General features: G+C 59.2%; 1 protein-coding gene across 3 annotated transcripts; it reads left to right on the plus strand.

The window, feature by feature from the left end:
- The first annotated feature begins 1,548 nt into the window (after window positions 1–1,548).
- Window positions 1,549–26,786, plus strand: GALK1 (galactokinase 1). 3 transcript variants are annotated; one of them, XM_078885179.1, is made up of 9 exons: window positions 1,550–1,615; window positions 5,146–5,291; window positions 5,573–5,765; window positions 7,730–7,849; window positions 12,236–12,377; window positions 14,974–15,152; window positions 22,126–22,276; window positions 22,742–22,925; window positions 25,761–26,786. In XM_078885179.1, the coding sequence occupies exons 1-9, from the start codon at window positions 1,597–1,599 to the stop codon at window positions 25,830–25,832; spliced, it is 1,206 nt and encodes a 401-aa protein (XP_078741305.1). In that variant the 5' UTR covers window positions 1,550–1,596; the 3' UTR covers window positions 25,833–26,786. The 3 variants fall into 3 exon arrangements, with proteins under 3 accessions (XP_078741307.1, XP_078741305.1, XP_078741306.1); XM_078885180.1 differs by having other exon boundaries at window positions 1,592–1,623; XM_078885181.1 differs by lacking the exon at window positions 22,126–22,276 and having other exon boundaries at window positions 1,549–1,615; window positions 22,831–22,925.
- Window positions 26,787–27,029: the final 243 nt, after the last annotated feature.

The raw sequence follows: 27,029 nt of genomic DNA on the forward strand, positions 1-27,029 counted from the left end.
ATAACTCACCCACTAATTCACTCACCCATCCAATCACCCACTCATTCACTCACCCACCCACTCATTCACCCACCCATCCAATAACTCACCCACTAATTCACTCACTCACCCATCCAATCACCCACTCATTCACTCACCCACCCACTCATTCACTCACCCATCCAATAACTCACCCACTAATTCACTCACTCACCCATCCAATCACCCACTCATTCACTCACCCACCCACTCATTCACTCACCCATCCAATAACTCACCCACTAATTCACTCACCCATCCAATCACCCACTCATTCCCTCACCCACCCACTCATTCACTCACCCATCCAATAACTCACCCACTAATTCACTCACCCATCCAATCACCCACTCATTCACTCACCCACCCACTCATTCACTCACCCATCCAATAACTCACCCACTAATTCACTCACCCATCCAATCACCCACTCATTCACTCACCCACCCACTCATTCACCCACCCATCCAATAACTCACCCACTAATTCACTCACTCACCCATCCAATCACCCACTCATTCACTCACCCACCCACTCATTCACTCACCCATCCAATAACTCACCCACTAATTCACTCACCCATCCAATCACCCACTCATTCCCTCACCCACCCACTCATTCACTCACCCACCCACTCACCCACTAATTCACTCACTCACCCATCCAATCACCCACTCATTCCCTCACCCACCCACTCATTCACTCACCCATCCAATAACTCACCCACTAATTCACTCACCCATCCAATCACCCACTCATTCACTCACCCACCCACTCATTCACTCACCCATCCAATAACTCACCCACTAATTCACTCACCCATCCAATCACCCACTCATTCCCTCACCCACCCACTCATTCACTCACCCATCCAATAACTCACCCACTAATTCACTCACCCATCCAATCACCCACTCATTCACTCACCCACCCACTCATTCACTCACCCATCCAATAACTCACCCACTAATTCACTCACCCATCCAATCACCCACTCATTCACTCACCCACCCACTCATTCACCCACCCATCCAATAACTCACCCACTAATTCACTCACTCACCCATCCAATCACCCACTCATTCACTCACCCACCCACTCATTCACTCACCCATCCAATAACTCACCCACTAATTCACTCACCCATCCAATCACCCACTCATTCCCTCACCCACCCACTCATTCACTCACCCACCCACTCACCCACTAATTCACTCACTCACCCATCCAATCACCCACTCATTCCCTCACCCACCCACTCATTCACTCACCCATCCAATAACTCACCCACTAATTCACTCACCCATCCAATCACCCACTCATTCACTCACCCACCCACTCACTCACCCACCCACCCACTCACCCACCCACTCATTCACTCACTCACTCATTCACTCACCCACCCACTCACTCACCCACTCACTCACTGAAAGGGCAAAAACCTACTACCATATTTTGCCACTGGTAAAGGAGATGTCTCATAGTGATTGGGTGGGTGGGTGAGTGAATGGGTTGATCGGCCTTGGACCGGATATCCGGTGGCCGTGACGTCACACTTCCGTGTGTCCGGCTGCGTGAATGATGGAAGCCACAATCGGTGAGTGGGTGAGTGAGCTGGTGAGTTGGTGAGTGGGTGAGTGGGTGGGTGAGTGAGTGGGTGAGTGAGTGGGTGAGTGAGTGGGTGAGTGAGTTGGTGAGTGAGTGGGTGAGTGAGCTGGTGAGTTGGTGAGTGAGTGAGTGGGTGGGTGAGTGAGTGGGTGGGTGAGTGGGTGAGTGAGTGAGAGAGTTGGTGAGTGAGTGGGTGATGAGGTTGTTGAGTGGGTGAGTGTGTGAGTGAGCTGGTTAGTTGGTGAGTGAGTGAGTGGGTGAGTGAGCTGGTGAGTTGGTGAGTGGGTGAGTGAGTGAGTTGGTGAGTGAGCTGGTGAGTTGGTGAGTGAGCTGGTGAGTTGGTGGGTGAATGAGCTGGTGAGTGAGAGAGTGGGTGAGTGAGCTGGTGAGTTGGTGAGTGAGTGAGTGGGTGAGTGAGAGAGTGGGTGAGTGAGTTGGTGAGTGAGTAGGTGGGTGAGTGAGTGGGTGAGTGAGCTGGTGAGTTGGTGAGTGAGTAGGTGGGTGAGTGGGTGAGTGAGAGAGTGGGTGAGTTGGTGAGTGAGTGAGAGAGTTGGTGAGTGAGTGGGTGGGTGAGTGAGCTGGTGAGTTGGTGAGTTAGTAGGTGGGTGAGTGAGTGAGTGAGAGAGTGGGTGAGTGAGCTGGTGAGTTGGTGAGTGGGTGAGTGAGTGAGTTGGTGAGTGAGTGGGTGAGTAGGTGAGTGAGTGGGTGAGTGGGTGATGAGGTTGTTGAGTGGGTGAGTGTGTGAGTGAGCTGGTGAGTTGGTGGGTGAGTGAGCTGGTGAGTGAGAGAGTGGGTGAGTGTGTGAGTGAGAGAGTGGTGAGTGAGTTGGTGAGTGAGTAGGTGGGTGAGTGAGTGGGTGAGTGAGCTGGTGAGTTGGTGAGTGAGTAGGTGGGTGAGTGAGTGAGTGAGTTGGTGAGTTGGTGAGTGGGTGAGTGAGTGAGTGAGTTGGTGAGTGAGTGGGTGAGTAGGTGGGTGAGTGAGTGGGTGGGTGAGAGAGTTGGTGAGTGAGTGGTGAGTGAGTGGGTGAGTGAGTGGTGAGTGGGTGGGTGAGAGAGTTGGTGAGTGAGTGGTGAGTGAGTGGGTGAGTAGGTGAGTGAGTGGTCAGTGGGTGTGTGAGAGAGTGGGTGAGTGGGTGGGTGAGTGAGTGGGTGGGTGAGTGAGTGAGCTGGTGAGTGAGTGAGTGAGAGAGTGGGTGAGTGAGCTGGTGAGTGAGTGAGAGAGTTGGTGAGTGGGTGAGTAGGTGGGTGAGTGAGCTGGTGGGTGAGTGAGAGAGTTGGTGAGTGAGTGGGTGAGTAGGTGGGTGAGTGAGAGAGTTGGTGAGTGAGTGGGTGAGTAGGTGGGTGAGTGGGTGGATGAGTGAGTGAGCTGGTGAGTGGGTGGATGAGTGAGTGAGCTGGTGAGTGGGTGGATGAGTGAGTGAGCTGGTGAGTTGGTGAGTGAGTGGGTGAGTGAGTGGATGGGTGAGTGATCTGGTGAGTAGGTGAGTGAGCTGGTGGGTGGGTGAGTGAGTGGGTGGGTGAGTCTGCTGGTGAGTGAGTGAGTGAGTGGGTGAGTGAGTGGGTGGGTGAGTGGGTCAGTGGGTGGGTGGGTGGGTGAGTGGGTGAGTGGGTGGTGTGAGTGAGTGGGTGGGTGAGTGGGTGAGTGGGTGGGTGGGTGAGTGGGTGGTGTGAGTGAGTGGGTGGGTGGGTGAGTGGGTGAGTGAGTGAGTGGGTGAGTGGGTGAGTGAGTGGGTGGGTGGGTGGGTGAGTGAGTGGGTGGGTGGGTGGGTGAGTGGGTGGGTGGGTGAGTGAGTGAGTGAGTAAGTGGGTGGGTGAGTGAGTGGGTGAGTGAGTGGGTGGGTGAGTGGGTGAGTGAGTGAGTGAGTGGGTGGGTGAGTGAGTGGGTGGGTGAGGTGAGTGAATGAATGAATGAGTGGGTGGGTGATTAGATGAGTGGGTGGGTGAGTGAGTGGGTGGGTGAGTGGGTAAGTGAATGAGTGGGTGGGTGGGTGGGTGAGTGAGTGAGTGGGTGGGTGAGTGAGTGGGTGGGTGGGTGAGTGAGTGGGTGGGTGGGTGAGTGGGTGGGTGGGTGAGTGGGTGAGTGGGTGGGTGAGTGGGTGGGTGAGTGGGTGGGTGAGTGGGTGAGTGGGTGGGTGAGTGAGTGAGTGAGTGAATTAATGACTGACTGACTGAATGACTGAATGAATGACTGAATGAATGACTGACTGAATGACTAAATGAATGACTGAATGAATGAATGACTGAACGACTGAACGACTGGGTGTCTTACCCGCTGTGACATCTCCCCCCCCCCCCGTGCCAGGTCGTGATGAGTTGGTGAGTGAGTGGGTGAGTGAGTGAGTGAGTGACTGACTGACTGACTAACTGAATGACTAAATGAATGAATGACTGAATGAACGACTGAACGACTGGGTGTCTTACCCGCTGTGACGTCTCCCCCCCCCCCCCCGTGCCAGGTCGTGATGAGTTGGTGAGTGAGTGGGTGAGTGAGTGAGTGACTGACTGACTGACTAACTGAATGACTAAATGAATGAATGACTGAATGAACGACTGAACGACTGGGTGTCTTACCCGCTGTGACGTCTCCCCCCCCCCCCGTGCCAGGTCGTGATGAGTTGGTGAGTGAGTGAGTGGGTGAGTGGGTGAGTGGATGGGTGGGTGGGTGAGTGAGGGGGTGAGTGGGTGAGTGGGTGGGTGGGTGAGTGGGTGGGTGGGTTAGTGAGTGGGTGGGTGAGTGAGTGGGTGGGTGGGTGGGTGAGTGAGGGGGTGAGTGGGTGAGTGGGTGGGTGGGTGGGTGAGTGAGGGGGTGAGTGGGTGAGTGGGTGAGTGGGTGGGTGGGTGAGTGAGGGGGTGAGTGGGTGAGTGGGTGGGTGGGTGAGTGGGTGAGTGGGTGGGTGGGTGAGTGGGTGGGTGGGTGAGTGGGTGGGTGGGTGGGTGAGTGAGGGGGTGAGTGGGTGAGTGGGTGGGTGAGTGGGTGGGTGAGTGGGTGGGTGAGTGGGTGGGTGGGTGAGTGGGTGGGTGGGTGAGTGGGTGAGTGGGTGAGTGAGTGTGTGAGTGGGTGAGTGAGTGAGTGGGTGGGTGAGTGGGTGGGTGAGTGAGTGAATGAATGACTGACTGACTGACTGACTGAATGACTGACTAAATGAATGACTGAATGAATGACTGAATGAACGACTGAACGACTGGGTGTCGTACCCGCTGTGACGTCTCCCCCCCCCCACCGTGCCAGGTCGTGATGAGTTGGTGAGTGAGTGGGTGAGTGGGTGAGTGGGTGGGTGGGTGGGTGAGTGAGTGGGTGGGTGGGTGAGTGGGTGGGTGGGTGGGTGAGTGGGTGGGTGGGTGGGTGAGTGAGTGGGTGAGTGAATGACTGAGTGAGTAGATGAGTGACTGAATGAGTGAGTGACTGAATGAGTGACTGAATGAGTGAGTGAATGAATAACTGACTAAATGAATGAATGAATGAACGACTGAACGACTGGATGTCTTACCCGCTGTGACGTCTCCCCCCCCCCCGTGCCAGGTCGTGATGAGTTGGTGCGGCTGGCTGTGCTCAAGTTTGTGGAGCTCTTTCCGCGCGTCACTGTGAGCGTGGCGGGGGTCGCTCCGGGGAGAGTGAACCTCATGGGGGACCACATCGACTACAACCTGGGCGGGGTGCTGCCTGCTGTAGGTCGCCAGAGCTGGGAGGAGCGGTGACGTCACATTAGTGACGTCACACTTGTGACGTCACTACCACTACTACTACCATCACTACGACCACCACTACTACTACCACCACCGCCATCACCACCACCACAACTACCACCACCACAACCACCACACCATCACCACAACCACCGCCACAACTACCACCACCGCCACAACCGCCACAACCACCACCACAACCACCAAAACCACCACCACCACAACCACCACCACCGTCACCACCACCCCCCCCCCCCCCCCAGGCGTTGCCCCTGGTGACGGTGATGGTGGGCGGCCAATCAGGAGACGACTCGGTGACCGTGGTCTCCATGGCGACCGGCATCGGCCAATCGGAGGCCTCCTTCCTGGTGCCCACCCCCTCGCGACCCCTGACCCCCGGGGGGGAGGGGCCGCACTGGGCCAACTACGTGAAGGGGGTCGTGCAGGGGTACCCAGGTAACCATGGCAACCGGGGGGGAGGGGGGGGCAGGTTACCACGGTAACCGGGGGGGGGGGAGGGGTGGGCGGTTGGGGTGTCATGGTAACCAGAGGGAGGAGTGGTTGCCATGCAGTTTTAGTCACTGAGTGAGTGAGTGAGTGACTGAGTGAGTGAGTGAGTGACTAACTGAGTGAGTGAGTGACTGAGTGAGTGACTGAGTGAGTGAGTGACTGACTGGGTGAGTGAGTGAGTGAGTGATTGAGTGAGTGAGTGGGTGAGTGATTGAGTGAGTGAGTGACTGACTGAGTGAGTGAGTGAGTGACTGAGTGAGTGACTGAGTGAGTGACTGACTGACTGGGTGAGTGACTGAGTGAGTGAGTGGCTGAGTGAGTGGCTGAGTGAGTGAGTGACTGAGTGAGTGACTGACTGACTGAGTGACTAAGTGAATGATTGACTGAGTGAGTGACTGAGTGAGTGACTGAGTGAGTGACTGACTGAGTGAGTGACTGACTGGGTGAGTGAGTGACTGAGTGATTGATTGAGTGAGTGACTGAGTGAGTGAGTAAGTGACTGAGTGAGTGAGTGACTGAGTGACTGACTGGGTGAGTGAGTGACTGAGCGAGTGACTGAGTGAGTGAGTGAGTGAGTGAGTGGGTGAGTGACTGAGTGAATGATTGACTGAGTGAGTGACTGAGTGAGTGACTGGGTGAGTGAGTGACTGAGTGAGTGACTGACTGGGTGAGTGAGTGACTGAGTGAGTGAGTGACTGACTGACTGGGTGAGTGAGTGACTGAGTGAGTGAGTGAGTGACTGACTGGGTGAGTGAGTGACTGAGTGAGTGAGTGACTGACTGGGTGAGTGAGTGACTGAGTGAGTGAGTGACTGACTGGGTGAGTGAGTGACTGAGTGACTGACTGGGTGAGTGAGTGACTAACTGAGTGAGTGAGTGACTGAGTGAGTGAGTGAGTGACTGACTGGGTGAGTGAGTGACTGAGTGAGTGAGTGACTGACTGGGTGAGTGAGTGAGTGAGTGATTGAGTGAGTGAGTGAGTGGGTGAGTGATTGAGTGAGTGAGTGACTGACTGAGTGAGTGAGTGAGTGACCGAGTGAGTGACTGAGTGACTGAGTGAGTGACTGAGTGAGTGACTGACTGACTGGGTGAGTGACTGAGTGAGTGAGTGGCTGAGTGAGTGGCTGAGTGAGTGAGTGAATGACTGAGTGAGTGACTGACTGACTGAGTGACTAAGTGAATGATTGACTGAGTGAGTGACTGAGTGAGTGACTGACTGAGTGAGTGACTGACTGGGTGAGTGAGTGACTGAGTGAGTGAGTGACTGAGTGAGTGAGTAAGTGACTGAGTGAGTGAGTGACTGAGTGACTGACTGGGTGAGTGAGTGACTGAGCGAGTGACTGAGTGAGTGAGTGGGTGAGTGACTGAGTGAATGATTGACTGAGTGAGTGACTGAGTGAGTGACTGGGTGAGTGAGTGACTGAGTGAGTGACTGACTGGGTGAGTGAGTGACTGAGTGAGTGAGTGACTGACTGACTGGGTGAGTGAGTGACTGAGTGAGTGATTGACTGAGTGAGTGTGTGAGTGAGTGAGTGAGTGACTGACTGAGTGACTGACTGACTGAGTGACTGACTGGGTGAGTGAGTGACTGAGTGAGTGACTGACTGACTGAGTGAGTGAGTGACTGAGTGAGTGACTGAGTGAGTGACTGAGTGAGTGAGTGACTGAGTGAGTGAGTGACTGAGTGAGTGACTGACTGACTGAGTGAGTGAGTGAGTGACTGAGTGAGTGACTGAGTGAGTGAGTGACTGAGTGAGTGACTGACTGAGTGAGTGACTGACTGGGTGACTAGTTGATGTTGATGTTGTTGTTGATGTTGTTGATGTTGATGTTGTTGTTGTTGATGTTGTTGTTGTTGATGTTGTTGATGTTGTTGATGTTGTTGATGTTGTTGTTGTTGTTGTGGCTTAGTCAGACCCCTCCCAGGGTTCTGTGCGGTGGTCATCAGCTCCGTCCCGTTGGGCTCGGGCCTGTCCAGCTCCGCCGCCTTGGAAGTCGCCACTTACAGCTTCTTGCAGGGCCTGTGTCCTGGTGAGTCACCCAGTGAGTCACCCAGTGAGTCACCCAGTGAGTCACCCAGTGAGTCACCCAGTCAGTGAGTCACCCAGTGAGTGAGTCACCCTGTCAGTGAGTCACTCACTCACTCACACAGACACTCACGCGTACAGCTTCCTGCAGGGCCTGTGTCCTGGTGAGTCACCCAGTGAGTCACCCAGTGAGTCACCCAGTGAGTCACCCAGTGAGTCACCCAGTCAGTGAGTCACCCAGTCAGTGAGTCACTCACTCACTCACTCACACAGACACTCACGCGTACAGCCTCCTGCAGGGCCTGTGTCCTGGTGAGTCACCCAGTGAGTCACCCAAGTGAGTCACCCAGTGAGTCACCCAGTGAGTCACCCAGTCAGTGAGTCACCCAGTGAGTGAGTCACCCAGTCAGTGAGTCACTCACTCACTCACACAGACACTCACGCGTACAGCCTCCTGCAGGGCCTGTGTCCTGGTGAGTCACCCAGTGAGTCACCCAGTGAGTCACCCAGTGAGTCACCCAGTGAGTCACCCAGTCAGTGAGTCACCCAGTGAGTGAGTCACCCAGTCAGTGAGTCACTCACTCACTCACTCACACAGACACTCACGCGTACAGCCTCCTGCAGGGCCTGTGTCCTGGTGAGTCACCCAGTGAGTCACCCAGTGAGTCACCCAGTCAGTGAGTCACCCAGTGAGTGAGTCACCCAGTCAGTGAGTCACTCACTCACTCACTCACACAGACACTCACGCACTCACACAGACACTCACGCGTACAGCCTCCTACAGGGTCTGTGTCCTGGTGAGTCACCCAGTGAGTCACCCAGTGAGTCACCCAGTCAGTGAGTCACCCAGTGAGTGAGTCACCCAGTCAGTGAGTCACTCACTCACTCACTCACACAGACACTCACGCGTACAGCCTCCTGCAGGGCCTGTGTCCTGGTGAGTCACCCAGTGAGTCACCCAGTGAGTCACCCAGTCAGTGAGTCACCCAGTGAGTGAGTCACCCAGTCAGTGAGTCACTCACTCACTCACTCACACAGACACTCACGCACTCACACAGACACTCACGCGTACAGCCTCCTACAGGGTCTGTGTCCTGGTGAGTCACCCCATGAGTCACCCAGTGAGTCACCCAGTCAGTGAGTCACCCAGTCAGTGAGTCACTCACTCACTCACACAGACACTCACTCACTCACACAGACACTCACGCGTACAGCCTCTTGCAGGGCCTGTGTCCTGGTGAGTCACCCAGTGAGTCACCCAGTGAGTCACCCAGTCAGTGAGTCACCCAGTGAGTGAGTCACCCAGTCAGTGAGTCACTCACTCACTCACACAGACACTCACGCGTACAGCCTCCTGCAGGGCCTGTGTCCTGGTGAGTCACCCAGTGAGTCACCCAGTGAGTCACCCAGTGAGTCACCCAGTCAGTGAGTCACCCAGTGAGTGAGTCACCCAGTCAGTGAGTCACTCACTCACTCACACAGACACTCACTCACTCACACAGACACTCCCGCGTACAGCCTCCTGCAGGGTCTGTGTCCTGGTGAGTCACCCAGTGAGTCACCCAGTCAGTCACCCAGTGAGTCACCCAGTCACTCAGTGAGTCACTCAGTGAGTCACTCACTCACTCACGTACAGCCTCCTGCAGGCTCTGTGTCCTGGTGAGTCACCCAGTGAGTCACTCAGTGAGTCACTCAGTAAGTCACTCAGTGAGTCACCCAGTCAGTGAGTCACTCACACAGACACTCACTCACGTACAGCCTCCTGCAGGGTCTGTGTCCTGGTGAGTCACCCAGTGAGTCACCCAGTGAGTCACTCAGTGAGTCACTCACTCAGTGAGTGACTCACCCACTCACTCACCCACCCACCCACTCACTCACCCACCCACTCACTCACTCACTCACCCACCCACCCACTCACCCACTCACCCACTCACTCACCCACTCACCCACCCACTCACCCACTCACTCACTCACTCACCCACTCACTCACTCACTCACCCACCCACTCACCCACTCACCCACCCACTCACCCACCCACCCACTCACTCACCCACCCACTCACTCACCCACTCACCCACTCACCCACTCACTCACTCACTCACCACTCACCCACTCACTCACTCACTCACTCACCCACCCACTCACCCACTCACTCACTCACTCACCCACCCACTCACCCACTCACCCCCCACTCACCCACTCACTCACTCACCCACCCACCCACTCACCCACTCACCCACTCACTCACTCACCCACCCACCCACTCACTCACCCACCCACCCACTCACTCACTCACTCACCTACCCACTCACCCACCCACCCACTCACTCACTCACTCACCCACCCACCCACTCACCCACCCACCCACTCACCACTCACCCACCCACTCACCCACCCACCCACCCACTCACTCACCCACTCACTCACCCACCCACTCACTCACCCACCCACCCACTCACTCACTCACTCACCCACCCACCCACCACTCACCCACCCACTCACTCACTCACCCACCCACTCACCCACCCACCCACTCACCCACTCACTCACCCACTCACTCACCCACCCACTCACTCACTCACCACCCACCCACTCACTCACCCACCCACTCACCCACCCACTCACCCACTCACCCACCCACTCACTCACCCACCCACCCACTCACCCACTAACTCACTCACCCACCCACTCACCCACTCACTCACCCACTCACTCACCCACCCACCCACCCACTCACTCACCACTCACCCACCCACCACTCACACACCCACCCACACACCCACCCACTCACCCACCCACCCACTCACCCACTCACTCACCCACTCACTCACCCACCCACCCACCCACCCACCCACTCACTCACTCACTCACCACTCACCCACCCACTCACTCACTCACCCACCCACTCACCCACCCACCCACTCACCCACTCACCCACTCACCCACCCACTCACTCACCCACCCACCCACCCACCCACTCACCCACCCACCCACCCACCCACTCACCCACTCACCGACTCACCCACCCACTCACTCACCCACCCACCCACCCACCCACTCACCCACTCACCCACCCACTCACTCACCCACTCACTCACTCACCCACCCACCCACCCACTCACCCACTCACCCACTCACCCACCCACTCACCCACCCACCCACCCACCCACCCACTCACTCACCCACCCACCCACTCACCCACCCACCCACCCACTCACTCACTCACCCACCCACCCACCCACCCACTCACTCACTCACCCACCCACCCACCCACTCACTCACCCACCCACCCACTCACTCACCCACCCACTCACCCACCCACCCACCCACCCACCCACTCACCCACTCACCCACCCACTCACCCACTCACCCACCCACCCACTCACTCACCCACCCACTCACCCACTCACCCACCCACTCACCCACCCACCCACCCACTCACCCACCCACTCACCCACTCACCCACTCACTCACTCACCCACCCACTCACCCACCCACCCACCCACTCACCCACCCACCCACCCACCCACTCACCCACCCACCCACTCACTCACCCACCCACTCACCCACCCACCCACCCACTCACTCACTCACCCACCCACTCACTCACCCACCCACTCACCCACCCACCCACTCACCCACTCACCCACCCACTCACCCACTCACCCACCCACCCACTCACTCACCCACCCACTCACCCACTCACCCACCCACTCACCCACCCACCCACTCACCCACCCACTCACCCACTCACCCACTCACTCACTCACCCACCCACCCACTCACTCACCCACTCACTCACCCACTCACCCACCCACTCACCCACCCACCCACTCACCCACCCACTCACCCACTCACCCACTCACCCACTCACCCACTCACTCACCCACCCACCCACCCACTCACCCACTCACCCACTCACCCCCTCACCCACTCACTCACCCACTCACTCACTCACCCACTCACCCACTCACCCACTCACTCACCCACTCACTCACCCACCCACTCACCCACTCACCCACTCACCCACTGTCTCTCCACCACAGACGCGGAGTCTCTCACGCTGACGGAGCGAGCCACCATCTGCCAGCGTGCCACTCACTCACCCACGCACTCACCCACTCACCCACCCACTCACCCACCCACCCACTCACCCACCCACCCACCCACTCACCCACCCACTCACCCACCCACTCACCCACTGTCTCTCCACCACAGACGCGGAGTCTCTCACGCTGACGGAGCGAGCCACCATCTGCCAGCGTGCCACTCACTCACCCACGCACTCACCCACTCACCCACCCACTCACCCACCCACCCACTCACCCACCCACCCACCCACTCACCCACCCACTCACCCACCCACTCACCCACTGTCTCTCCACCACAGACGCGGAGTCTCTCACGCTGACGGAGCGAGCGTCCATCTGCCAGCGTGCTGAGGCTGAGTTTGCCGGAGTGCCGTGCGGAGTCATGGACCAGTTCGTGAGCTTCATGGCGAGGCCTGGACACGCCCTGCACATCGACTGCCGGTAACAACAACAAAAGCAACAACATCAACAACAACAACAACATCAACATTAACATCACCATCAACATCTTCATCATCAACATCAACATCACCACCATCATCAACATCAACATCACCACCATCATCAACATCACCACCATCACCACCATCAACATCAACATCACCACCATCAACATCATCACCATCAACATCACCACCATCAACATCACCATCATCAACATCACCACCATCACCACCATCAACATCACCATCACCACCATCACCATCATCACCATCAACATCACCACCATCACCATCAACATCACCACCATCAACATCATCAACATCACCACTATCAATATCATCATCACCACCATCACCATCATCACCATCAACATCACCACCATCAACATCACCATCATCAACATCACCACCATCACCACCATCAACATCACCATCAACATCACCACCATCAACATCACCATCACCACCATCACCATCATCACCATCAACATCACCACCATCACCATCAACATCACCACCATCAACATCATCAACATCACCACTATCAATATCATCATCACCACCATCACCATCATCACCATCAACATCACCACCATCAACATCACCATCATCAACATCACCACCATCACCACCATCAACATCACCACCATCAACATCATCATCACCACCATCACCATCATCAACATCACCACCATCATCACCATCAACATCACCATCATCAACATCACCAACATCACCACCATTACCACCATCAACATCACCATCATCAACATCACCACCATCAACATCACCATCTCCATCACCATCACCACCACCATCACCACCATCACCACCATCACCACCATCATCAGCGACATCACCATCACCATCCACAACAACAACAACAACCGCCATTCGCCACTAAGTGGCGGTGACGTCACCACGACGCTTGTGCCAGGCCAAGTGCACCTTGAGGCTGCCACGTGAAGTGTCGAACGCCCGCTGGCAGGAGGTCACGGGGCAGACCCAGCAGGTGCCATGGGTTGACTGCTGTGCCAGGCTAGGTGCATGAGCAGGAGGTCACGTGACAGACCCAGCAGGTGCCACGGGTCGACTGCTGTGCCAGGCTAGGTGCATGAGCAGGAGGTCACGTGACAGACCCAGCAGGTGCCACGGGTCGACTGACCGAGATGACCGAGATGACTGGCTGATGCACCACCTGTGCCCCCTACTGTGCCAACTTGCTGTGCTTTAGACACTCACCCATCTACTCACTCACCCACCCACCCACCCCCCCACTCACCCACCCACCCACCCACTCACCCACCCACCCACTCACCCACCCACCCACCCACCTATTCACCCACTCACCCACCCACCCACTCACCCTCACCCACCCACTCACCCACCCACTCACCCACCCACCCACTCACCCACCCACTCACTCACTCACTCACCCACTCACTCACCCACCCACCCACCCACTCACCCACCCACTCACCCACTCACTCACCCACCCACCCACCCACTCACCCACCCACTCACCCACCCACTCACCCACCCACTCAGTCACTCACTCAGTCACTCAGTCAGTAAGTCACTCACTCAGTCACTCAGTCAGTCAGTCAGTCACTCTCTCAGTCAGTCATTCAGTCACCCAGTCACTCACCCCCCCACCCACCCCCCCACCCACCCCCCCCACGCACCCACCCACTCACCCCCCCACCCACCCCCCCACTCACCCACCCACCCACCAGTTCGCTGCAGGCTGTAGCTGTGGAGGTGAGCGGTGTGGTGAGCCTGCTGGTGATGGACACGGGGGTCCGTCACGCGCTCACTCACCCACCCACCCACCCACTCAGTCACTCAGTCAGTCAGTCACTCACTCAGTCACTCACTCAGTCACTCAGTCAGTCACTCACTCAGTCATTCAGTCACCCAGTCACTCACCCCCCCACCCACCCACCCACTCACTCACCCACCCACCCACTCACCCACCCACTCACCCACCCACTCACCCACCCCCCCACCCACCCACCCACCCACTCACGCACTCACCCACCCACTCACTCACCCACTCACCCACCCACCCACTCACCCACCCACTCACCCACCCACTCACCCACCCACTCACCCACCCACTCACCCACCCACTCACCCACCCACTCACCCACTCACCCACTCACTCACCCACCCACTCACCCACCCACCCACTCACCCACCCACTCACCCACCCACCCACTCACTCACCCACTCACTTACCCCCCACTCACTTACCCACTCACTTACCCACTCACTTACCCACTCACCCACCCCCCACTCACCCCCCACTCACCCACCCACCCACTCACCCCCCACTCACCCACCCCCCCACCCACCCCCCCACCCACCCACCCACTCACCTACCCACCCACCCCCCCACTCACCCACCCACCCACTCACTCACCCCCCACTCACCCACCCACCCACTCACCCACCCACTCAGTCACTCACTCAGTCACTCAGTCAGTCAGTCACTCACTCAGTCACTCACTCAGTCACTCAGTCAGTCAGTCAGTCACTCTCTCAGTCAGTCATTCAGTCACCCACTCACCCACCCACCCCCCACCCACCAGCTCTCTGCAGGCTGTAGCTGTGGAGGTGAGCGGTGTGGTGAGCCTGCTGGTGATGGACACGGGGGTCCGTCACGCGCTCACCAGTGGTGAGTACGCGGTGAGGAGAGCACAGTGCTGTGAGGGAGCCGCCTTACTCGGGGTGAGCAGCCTCAGGGACGCCACGCTCGCCATGCTGGAGGGTGAGGACACTCACCATCACTCACCCAGCCACTCACCCAGTCACTCAGTCAGTCACTCACTCACTCACTCAGTCACTCACCCACTCACCCACTCACCATCACTCGTGTTCAGCCACTCACTCACTCACTCAGCCACTCACTCACGCTCAGCCACTCGCGTTCAGCCACTCACTCACTCACTCACCCACTCACCCACTCACCCTCCCACTCACCCACCCACTCACCCACTCACTCACCCACCCACCCACCCACCCACTCACCCACTCACCCACCCACTCACTCACCCACCCACCCACCCACTCACCCACCCACCCACCCACCCACTCACCCACTCACTCACCCACCCACCCACCCACCCACTCACCCACCCACCCACTCACCCACCCACCCACCCACCCACCCACCCACCCACTCACCCACTCACTCACCCACTCACCCACCCACCCACTCACCCACCCACCCACCCACTCACCCACCCACCCACCCACCCACCCACTCACCCACTCACTCACCCACCCACTCACCCACCCACCCACTCACCCACCCACTCACTCACCGACCCACCCACTCACTCACCCACCCACCCACTCACCCACTCACTCACCCACTCACCCACCCACCCACCCACTCACCCACCCACCCACCCACCCACCCACTCACCCACCCACCCACTCACCCACTCACCCACCCACCCACCCACTCACTCACCCACCCACCCACCCACCCACCCACTCACCCACCCACTCACCCACCCACCCACTCACCCACTCACCCACCCACCCACTCACCCACCCACCCACCCACCCACTCACCCACCCACCCACCCACCCACCCACTCACCCACCCACTCACCCACTCACCCACCCACTCACCCACCCACCCACCCACCCACCCACTCACCCACCCACCCACTCACCCACTCACCCACCCACTCACCCACCCACTGACCCACTCACCCACCCACTCACCCACCCACCCACTCACCCACTCACCCACCCACTCACCCACCCACCCACTCACCCACCCACTCACCCACTCACCCACCCACCCACCCACTCACCCACCCACCCACCCACTCACCCACCCACCCACCCACTCACCCACCCACCCACTCACCCACCCACCCACCCACCCACTCACCCACCCACCCACCCACTCACCCACCCACTCACTCACCCACCCACTCACCCACCCACCCACTCACCCACCCACCCACTCACCCACTCACCCACTCACCCACCCACCCACCCACTCACCCACCCACCCACCCACTCACCCACCCACCCACTCACCCACCCACCCACTCACCCACCCACCCACCCACTCACCCACCCACCCACCCACTCACCCACCCACTCACCCACCCACTCACCCACCCACCCACTCACCCACCCACCCACTCACTCACCCACTCACCCACCTACCCACTCACTCACCCACTCACCCACCCACCCACTCACCCACCCACCCACCCACTCACCCACCCACTCACCCACCCACCCACTCACCCACCCACCCACTCACCCACCCACTCACCCACTCACCCACCCACTCACCCACCCACCCACCCACTCACCCACCCACCCACTCACCCACTCACCCACCCACTCACCCACCCACTGACCCACTCACCCACCCACTCACCCACCCACCCACCCACTCACCCACCCACTCACCCACTCACCCACCCACCCACTCACCCACCCACCCACCCACCCACTCACCCACCCACCCACCCACTCACCCACCCACCCACTCACCCACCCACTCACCCACTCACCCACTCACCCACCCACTCACCCACCCACCCACCCACTCATCCACCCACCCACTCACCCACTCACCCACCCACTCACCCACCCACTGACCCACTCACCCACCCACTCACCCACCCACCCACCCACTCACCCACTCACCCACCCACTCACCCACCCACCCACTCACCCACCCACCCACCCACTCACCCACCCACCCACTCACCCACTCACCCACCCACCCACTCACCCACCCACTCACTCACCCACTCACCCACCCACTCACCCACCCACCCACCCACTCACCCACCCACCCACTCACCCACCCACCCACCCACTCACCCACCCACCCACTCACCCACCCACCCACCCACTCACCCACCCACCCACTCACCCACCCACCCACTCACCCACCCACCCACTCACCCACCCACTCACCCAGGGCTGGGTGAGCGTCTGGGTGAGCGGCTGGAGAGGAGGGTGAGGCACGTGTTGACCGAGATGCGGAGGGTGGACGTCACTCACTCACTCACCCACCCACTCACTCACCCACCCACTCACCCACCCACCCACTCACCCACTCACCCACTCACCCACCCACCCACCCACCCACTCACCCACCCACTCACCCACCCACCCACCCACTCACCCACTCACCCACTCACTCACCCACCCACCCACCCACTCACCCACTCACCCACTCACCCACCCACCCACTCACCCACCCACCCACTCACCCACTCACCCACTCACCCACCCACCCACTCACCCACTCACCCACCCACCCACTCACCCACTCACCCACCCACCCACTCACCCACTCACCCACTCACCCACCCACTCACTCATCCACTCACCCACCCACTCACCCACCCACCCACCCACTCACCCACCCACTCACCCACCCACCCACTCACCCACCCAGGGCTGGGTGAGCGTCTGGGTGAGCGGCTGGTGAGGAGGGTGAGGCACGTGTTGACCGAGATGCGGAGGGTGGACGTCACTCACTCACTCACCCACCCACTCACCCACTCACCCACCCACTCACCCACTCACCCACTCACCCACCCACTCACTCACTCACCCACCCACTCACCCACTCACCCACCCACTCACCCACTCACCCACTCACCCACCCACTCACTCACTCACCCACCCACTCACCCACCCACTCACCCACCCACTCACCCACCCACTCACCCACCCACCCACTCACCCACTCACCCACTCACCCACTCACCCACCCACTCACTCACTCACCCACCCACTCACCCACCCACTCACCCACCCACCCACTCACTCACCCACCCACCCACTCACTCACCCACTCACCCACCTACCCACTCACTCACCCACTCACCCACCCACCCACTCACCCACCCACCCACCCACTCACCCACCCACTCACCCACCCACCCACTCACCCACCCACCCACTCACCCACCCACTCACCCACTCACCCACCCACTCACCCACCCACCCACCCACTCACCCACCCACCCATTCACCCACTCACCCACCCACTCACCCACCCACTGACCCACTCACCCACCCACTCACCCACCCACCCACCCACTCACCCACCCACTCACCCACTCACCCACCCACCCACTCACCCACCCACCCACCCACCCACCCACTCACCCACCCACCCACCCACTCACCCACCCACCCACTCACCCACCCACTCACCCACTCACCCACTCACCCACCCACTCACCCACCCACCCACCCACTCATCCACCCACCCACTCACCCACTCACCCACCCACTCACCCACCCACTGACCCACTCACCCACCCACTCACCCACCCACCCACTCACCCACTCACCCACCCACTCACCCACCCACCCACTCACCCACCCACCCACTCACCCACCCACCCACTCACCCACTCACCCACCCACCCACTCACCCACCCACTCACTCACCCACTCACCCACCCACTCACCCACCCACCCACCCACTCACCCACCCACCCACTCACCCACCCACCCACCCACTCACCCACCCACCCACTCACCCACCCACCCACCCACCCACTCACCCACCCACCCACTCACCCACCCACCCACTCACCCACCCACCCACTCACCCACCCACTCACCCAGGGCTGGGTGAGCGTCTGGGTGAGCGGCTGGAGAGGAGGGTGAGGCACGTGTTGACCGAGATGCGGAGGGTGGACGTCACTCACTCACTCACCCACCCACTCACTCACCCACCCACTCACCCACCCACCCACTCACCCACTCACCCACTCACCCACCCACCCACCCACCCACTCACCCACCCACTCACCCACCCACCCACCCACTCACCCACTCACCCACTCACTCACCCACCCACCCACCCACTCACCCACTCACCCACTCACCCACCCACCCACTCACCCACCCACCCACTCACCCACTCACCCACTCACCCACCCACCCACTCACCCACTCACCCACCCACCCACTCACCCACTCACCCACCCACCCACTCACCCACTCACCCACTCACCCACCCACTCACTCATCCACTCACCCACCCACTCACCCACCCACCCACCCACTCACCCACCCACTCACCCACCCACCCACTCACCCACCCAGGGCTGGGTGAGCGTCTGGGTGAGCGGCTGGTGAGGAGGGTGAGGCACGTGTTGACCGAGATGCGGAGGGTGGACGTCACTCACTCACTCACCCCACCCACTCACCCACTCACCCACCCACTCACCCACTCACCCACTCACCCACCCACTCACTCACTCACCCACCCACTCACCCACTCACCCACCCACTCACCCACTCACCCACTCACCCACCCACTCACTCACTCACTCACCCACCCACTCACCCACCCACTCACCCACCCACTCACCCACCCACTCACCCACCCACCCACTCACCCACTCACCCACCCACTCACTCACTCACCCACCCACTCACCCACCCACTCACCCACCCACTCACCCACCCACCCACCCAGGGCTGGGTGAGCGTCTGGGTGAGCGGCTGGTGAGGAGGGTGAGGCACGTGTTGACCGAGATGCGGAGGGTGGACGTCACCCACTCACCCACTCACCCACCCACTCACCCACTCACCCACCCACCCACCCACCCACTCACCCACCCACCCACTCACCCACTCACTCACTCACCCACCCACTCACCCACCCACCCACTCACCCACCCACTCACCCACCCACCCACCCACCCACTCACTCACTCACCCACCCACTCACCCACTCACCCACCCACTCACCCACTCACCCACTCACCCACCCACCCACTCACCCACCCACTCACTCACTCACCCACCCACTCACCCACTCACCCACCCACTCACCCACTCACCCACTCACCCACCCACCCACTCACCCACCCACTCACTCACTCACCCACCCACTCACCCACTCACCCACCCACTCACCCACTCACCCACCCACTCACCCACTCACCCACTCACTCACCCACCAACTCACTCACTCACTCACCTACCCACCCACTCACCCACTCACCCACCCACTCACCCACCCGCCCACTCACCTACCCACTCACCCACTCACCCACTCACTCACTCACTCACCCACCCACCCACTCACCCACCCACTCACCCACTCACCCACCCACTCACCCACTCACCCACTCACCCACCCACTCACTCACTCACTCACCCACCCACTCACCCACCCACTCACCCACCCACTCACCCACCCACTCACCCACCCACCCACTCACCCACTCACCCACCCACTCACTCACTCACCCACCCACTCACCCACCCACTCACCCACCCACTCACCCACCCACCCACCCAGGGCTGGGTGAGCGTCTGGGTGAGCGGCTGGTGAGGAGGGTGAGGCACGTGTTGACCGAGATGCGGAGGGTGGACGTCACCCACTCACCCACTCACCCACCCACTCACCCACTCACCCACCCACCCACCCACCCACTCACCCACCCACCCACTCACCCACTCACTCACTCACCCACCCACCCACTCACCCACCCACCCACTCACCCACCCACTCACCCACCCACCCACCCACCCACTCACTCACTCACCCACCCACTCACCCACTCACCCACCCACTCACCCACTCACCCACTCACCCACCCACCCACTCACCCACCCACTCACTCACTCACCCACCCACCCACTCACCCACTCACCCACCCACTCACCCACTCACCCACTCACCCACCCACCCACTCACCCACCCACTCACTCACTCACCCACCCACTCACCCACTCACCCACCCACTCACCCACTCACCCACCCACTCACCCACTCACCCACCCACTCACCCACCCACCCACTCACTCACTCACCCACCCACTCACCCACTCACCCACCCACTCACCCACTCACCCACTCACCCACCCACCCACTCACCCACCCACTCACTCACTCACCCACCCACTCACCCACTCACCCACCCACTCACCCACTCACCCACTCACCCACCCACTCACTCACTCACCCACCCACTCACCCACTCACCCACCCACTCACCCACTCACCCACTCACCCACCCACCCACTCACCCACCCACTCACTCACTCACCCACCCACTCACCCACCCACTCACCCACCCACTCACCCACCCACCCACTCACCCACCCAGGGCTGGGTGAGCGTCTGGGTGAGCGGCTGGTGAGGAGGGTGAGGCACGTGTTGACCGAGATGCGGAGGGTGGACGTCACTCACCCACCCACTCACCCACTCACCCACTCACCCACCCACTCACCCACTCACCCACCCACCCACCCACTCACCCACTCACTCACCCACCCACTCACCCACCCACCCACTCACTCACTCACCCACTCACCCACCCACCCACCCACTCACCCACCCACCCACTCACCCACTCACTCACTCACCCACCCACTCACTCACTCACTCACTCACCCACCCACTCACCCACTCACCCACTCACCCACCCACCCAGGGCTGGGTGAGCGTCTGGGTGAGCGGCTGGTGAGGAGGGTGACGCACGTGTTGACCGAGATGCGGAGGGTGGACGTCACTCACCCACTCACCCACCCACTCACCCACCCACTCACCCACCCACCCACTCACCCACCCACTCACCCACTCACCCACTCACCCACCCACTCACCCACTCACCCACCCACTCACCCACTCACCCACCCACTCACTCACCCACCCACCCACTCACCCACTCACCCACCCACTCACCCACTCACCCACTCACCCACCCACCCAGGGCTGGGTGAGCGTCTGGGTGAGCGGCTGGTGAGGAGGGTGAGGCACGTGTTGACCGAGATGCGGAGGGTGGACGTCACGGTCGCGGCTCTTCGTGAACGAGACTTCGTCAAAGTCGGGCAGCTCATGGCCGAGAGCCACGCGTCGCTACGGTAACGGACGCACACGTCGCCACGGTAACTGCAGGCCCCCGTCGCCGCGGTAACTGGCCGTCGCCGTGCCTCGGCGATGGTTGTCGTGGTGGCGGTTGTCGTGGTGACGGTTGTTGCCGTGGTGACATTTGTCGTGGTGACGGTTGTCGTGGTGACGGTTGTTGGCGTTGTGGTGGTTGTTGCTACAGTGACGGTTGTTGTGGTGACGGTTGTTGCTGCGGTGATGGTTGTCGTGGTGACAGTTGTCGTGGTGACGGTTGTTGCCGTGGTGACATTTGTCGTGGTGACGGTTGTCGTGGTGACGGTTGTTGGCGTTGTGGTGGTTGTTGCTACAGTGACGGTTGTTGTGGTGACGGTTGTCGTGGTGACGGTTGTTGCCGTGGTGACATTTGTCATGGTGATGGTTGTCGTGGCGACGCTAGCGCCGCATTAAATTTCTCGTCTCCGTGGCGACGGTTGCCACAGCGACGACTACGAGGTGAGCTGCCCCGAGGCGGACCAGCTGGTGCGCCTGTCCTCCGCCTGTCCCGGTGTGCTGGGGGCGCGCATCACAGGCGGAGGCTTCGGGGGTTGCGTCGTCGCCATGGTGACCGGAGACACTCGCCAGGAGGAGGAGGAGAACCTCCAAGGCCTCGTGCGGCACGTGCAGGTAACCGTGGCGACCGCGGCGGCCGTGGCAACGGCGGCCGTAGCAACCGTAGCAACGGCAGCCATAGCAACAGCAGCTGTAGCAACAGCAGCCGTAGTAGCCATAGCAACAGCAGTAGTAGCAGCCATAGCAACAGCAGCCGCAGTAGCCATAGCAACAGCAGCCGTAGTAGCCATAGCAACAGCAGCCGTAGTAGCCATAGCAACAGCAGCCGTAGTAGCCATAGCAACAGCAGCCGTAGTAGCCGTGGCAACAGCAGCCGTAGTAGCCATAGCAACAGCAGCCGTAGTAGCCATAGCAACAGCAGCCGCAGTAGCCATAGCAACAGCAGCCGTAGTAGCCGTAGCAAGAGCAGCCGTAGTAGCCATAGCAACAGCAGCTGTAGTAGCCATAGCAACAGCAGCCGTAGTAGCCATAGCAACAGCAGCCGCAGTAGCCATAGCAACAGCAGCCGTAGTAGCCATAGCAACAGCAGCCGTAGTAGCCGTAGCAAGAGCAGCCGTAGTAGCCATAGCAACAGCAGCCGTAGTAGCCACAGCAACAGCAGCCGTAGTAGCCATAGCAACAGCAGCCGCAGTAGCCATAGCAACAGCAGCCGTAGTAGCCGTGGCAAGAGCAGCCGTGGTAGCCGTAGCAACAGCAGCCGCAGTAGCCATAGCAACAGCAGCCGTAGTAGCCGTGGCAACAGCAGCCGCGGTAGCCATAGCAACAGCAGCCGTAGTAGCCATAGCAACAGCAGCCGTAGTAGCCATAGCAACAGCAGCCGTAGTAGCCATAGCAACAGCAGCCGTAGTAGCCATAGCAACAGCAGCCGTAGTAGCCGTGGCAACAGCAGCCGTGGTAGCCGTAGCAACAGCAGCCGCAGTAGCCATAGCAATAGCAGCCGTAGTAGCCGTGGCAACAGCAGCCGCAGTAGCCATAGCAACAGCAGCCGTAGTAGCCATAGCAACAGCAGCCGTAGTAGCCATAGCAACAGCAGCCGTAGTAGCCATAGCAACAGCAGCCGTAGTAGCCATAGCAACAGCAGCCGTAGTAGCCGTGGCAACAGCAGCCGTGGTAGCCGTAGCAACAGCAGCCGCAGTAGCCATAGCAACAGCAGCCGTAGTAGCCGTGGCAACAGCAGCCGTGGTAGCCGTAGCAACAGCAGCCGTAGTAGCCATAGCAAGAGCAGCCGTGGTAGCCATAGCAACAGCAGCCGCAGTAGCCATAGCAACAGCAGCCGTAGTAGCCGTGGCAACAGCAGCCGCAGTAGCCATAGCAACAGCAGCCGTAGTAGCCATAGCAACAGCAGCCGTAGTAGCCATAGCAACAGCAGCCGTAGTAGCCATAGCAACAGCAGTAGTAGTAGCCATAGCAACAGCAGCCGCAGTAGCCATAGCAACAGCAGCCGTAGTAGCCATAGCAACAGCAGCCGTAGTAGCCATAGCAACAGCAGCCGTAGTAGCCATAGCAACAGCCGTAGTAGCCATAGCAACAGCAGTAGTAGTAGCCATAGCAACAGCAGCCGCAGTAGCCATAGATAGCAACAGCAGCCGTAGTAGCCATAGCAACAGCAGCCGTAGTAGCCATAGCAACAGCAGCCGTAGTAGCCATAGCAACAGCAGTAGTAGTAGCCATAGCAACAGCAGCCGCAGTAGCCATAGCAACAGCAGCCGTAGTAGCCATAGCAACAGCAGCCGTAGTAGCCATAGCAACAGCAGCCGTAGTAGCCATAGCAACAGCAGTAGTAGTAGCCATAGCAACAGCAGCCGCAGTAGCCATAGCAACAGCACCCGTAGTAGCCATAGCAACAGCAGTAGTAGTAGCCATAGCAACAGCAGCCGCAGTAGCCATAGCAACAGCAGCTGTAGTAGCCATAGCAACAGCAGCCGTAGTAGCCATAGCAACAGCAGCCGTAGTAGCCATACCAACAGCAGCCGTAGTAGCCGTGGCAACAGCAGCCGTGGTAGCCGTAGCAACAGCAGCCGTAGTAGCCATAGCAAGAGCAGCCGTGGTAGCCGTAGCAATGGCAGCCGTAGTAGCCATAGCAACAGCAGTAGCCATAGCAACAGCAGCCGTGGTAGCCGTAGCAATGGCAACCGCAGTAGCCATAGCAACAGCAGCCGTAGTAGCCGTAGCAACGGTACCTATAGCAACGGCAGCCGTAGTAACGGCAGCCGTAGTAGCCATAGCAACGGTACCTATAGCAATAGCAGCCGTAGTAACGGCAGCCGTAGTAGGCGTAGCAACGGTACCTATAGCAATGGCAGCCGTAGTAACGGCAGCCGTAGTAGCCATAGCAACAGTACCTATAGCAACGGCAGCCGTAGTAGCCGTAGCAACGGTACCTATAGCAACGGCAGCCGTAGTAATGGCAGCCGTAGTAGCCGTAGCAACGGGGCCGTAGCAAAGGAAACCGTAGGAGTCGTAGCAACGGCACTCGTAGCAACCGTAGTAGCCGTGGCAACGGTAGCCATAGCAACGGCAGCCGTAAAAATGGCCGTAGCAACGTGGTGGGTGGTTGTTGTTGTTGATAGTAGTTGTTGTGGTTGTTGTTGATAGTTGTTGATAGTTGTTGTGGTTGTTGTTGATAGTAGTTGTTGTGGTTGTTGTTGTTGTGGTTGTTGTTGATAGTAGTTGTTGTGGTTGTTGTTGTTGATAGTAGTTGTTGTGGTTGTTGTGGTTGTTGTTATGGTTGTTGATAGTTGTTGTGGTTGTTGATAGTTGTTGTGGTTGTTGTGGTTGTTGTTGTGGTTGTTGTTGTTGATAGATGTTGTGGTTGTTATGGTTGTTGATAGTTGTTGTGGTTGTTGATAGTGGTTGTGGTTGTTGTGGTTGTTGTGGTTGTTGCTACAGGAGCACTACAGTGGGCAGGCCAAGTTTTACCGAGCGGAGCCAAGCGGAGGAGCTCACACACTCCACCTGTAGCACAACAACCACCACAACCACAACAACAACCACCACAACAACCACAACAACAACAACCACAACAACCACCACAACAACAACAACCACAACAACCACCACAACCACAACAACAACCACAACAACCACCACAACAACAACAACCACAACAACCACCACAACAACAACAACAACCACCACAACCACAACAACAACCACAACAACCACCACAACAACAACAACCACCGCAACCACCACAACCACCACCACAACAACAACAACCACAACAACAACAACCACAACAACAACAACCACAACAACCACCACAACAACCACAACAACCACAACAACAACCACCACCACAACAACCACCACAACAACCGCAACAACCATCAAAAAATTGTTGCGATGCGGTGACGTCATTCCCGTCCAATTGACCGAGTGACGTCACTCGCCCACACGCCATGCGGTGACGTCACTCTTTCCCACACGCCATGCGGTGACGTCACTCTCCCCCACACGCCATGCGGTGACGTCACTCTCCCCCACACGCCATGCGGTGACGTCACTCTCCCCCACACTCCAAGCGGTGACGTCACTCTCCCCCACACGCCATGCGGTGACGTCACTCCCGGGCAACTAATCGGATGACGTCACTCTCCCATGGGCTTAAATGCGATGAGGTCATCCCCATGCAATTAGCCGGTGCGTGACGTCACTCAACCTGCCAATCAGCTGCGAGTGACGTCACTCGCGTGTCGACGACTGGGACGATGACGTCACCCGCGCGTCGACTGAGTGTGCGGTGACGTCACCGTGAAATTGGCCACGTGTCCCCTGGGGAGTTAGTTAATTGTTGACGGAGGCGGTGATTATGCAAATGAGCTGCTGTTGATTGATGATTGGCGGGGCGATTAAAGTCGCCAATGGAACGGAAGCCGTGAATCATCATCATCATCATTAGTGTGGTGGGTGAGTGGGTGGGTGAGTGGGTGGGTGGGTGAGTGGGTGGGTGAGTGAGTGGGTGAGTGGGTGGGTGGGTGAGTTGGTGGGTGGGTGAGTGGGTGAGTTGGTGGGTGGGTGAGTGGGTGGGTGGGTGAGTGAGTGGGTGAGTGGGTGGGTGGGTGGGTGAGTGGGTGGGTGAGTGGGTGGGTGGGTGAGTGGGTGGGTGGGTGAGTGAGTGGGTGAGTGGGTGGGTGGGTGAGTTGGTGGGTGGGTGAG

This window comes from Lampetra fluviatilis, unplaced genomic scaffold, assembly GCF_964198595.1.
Source record: "Lampetra fluviatilis unplaced genomic scaffold, kcLamFluv1.1 SCAFFOLD_979, whole genome shotgun sequence".
Classification (NCBI taxonomy): domain Eukaryota; kingdom Metazoa; phylum Chordata; class Hyperoartia; order Petromyzontiformes; family Petromyzontidae; genus Lampetra; species Lampetra fluviatilis.

Coding starts and splice junctions, on each gene's coding strand:
- GALK1 (XM_078885179.1), top strand. Junction 12,378..14,973: donor GCCCTGCACATCGACTGCCG/GTAACAACAACA, acceptor CCCACCCACCAG/CTCTCTGCAGGCTGTAGCTG. Junction 22,926..25,760: donor GCCTCGTGCGGCACGTGCAG/GTAACCGTGGCG, acceptor TTGTTGCTACAG/GAGCACTACAGTGGGCAGGC.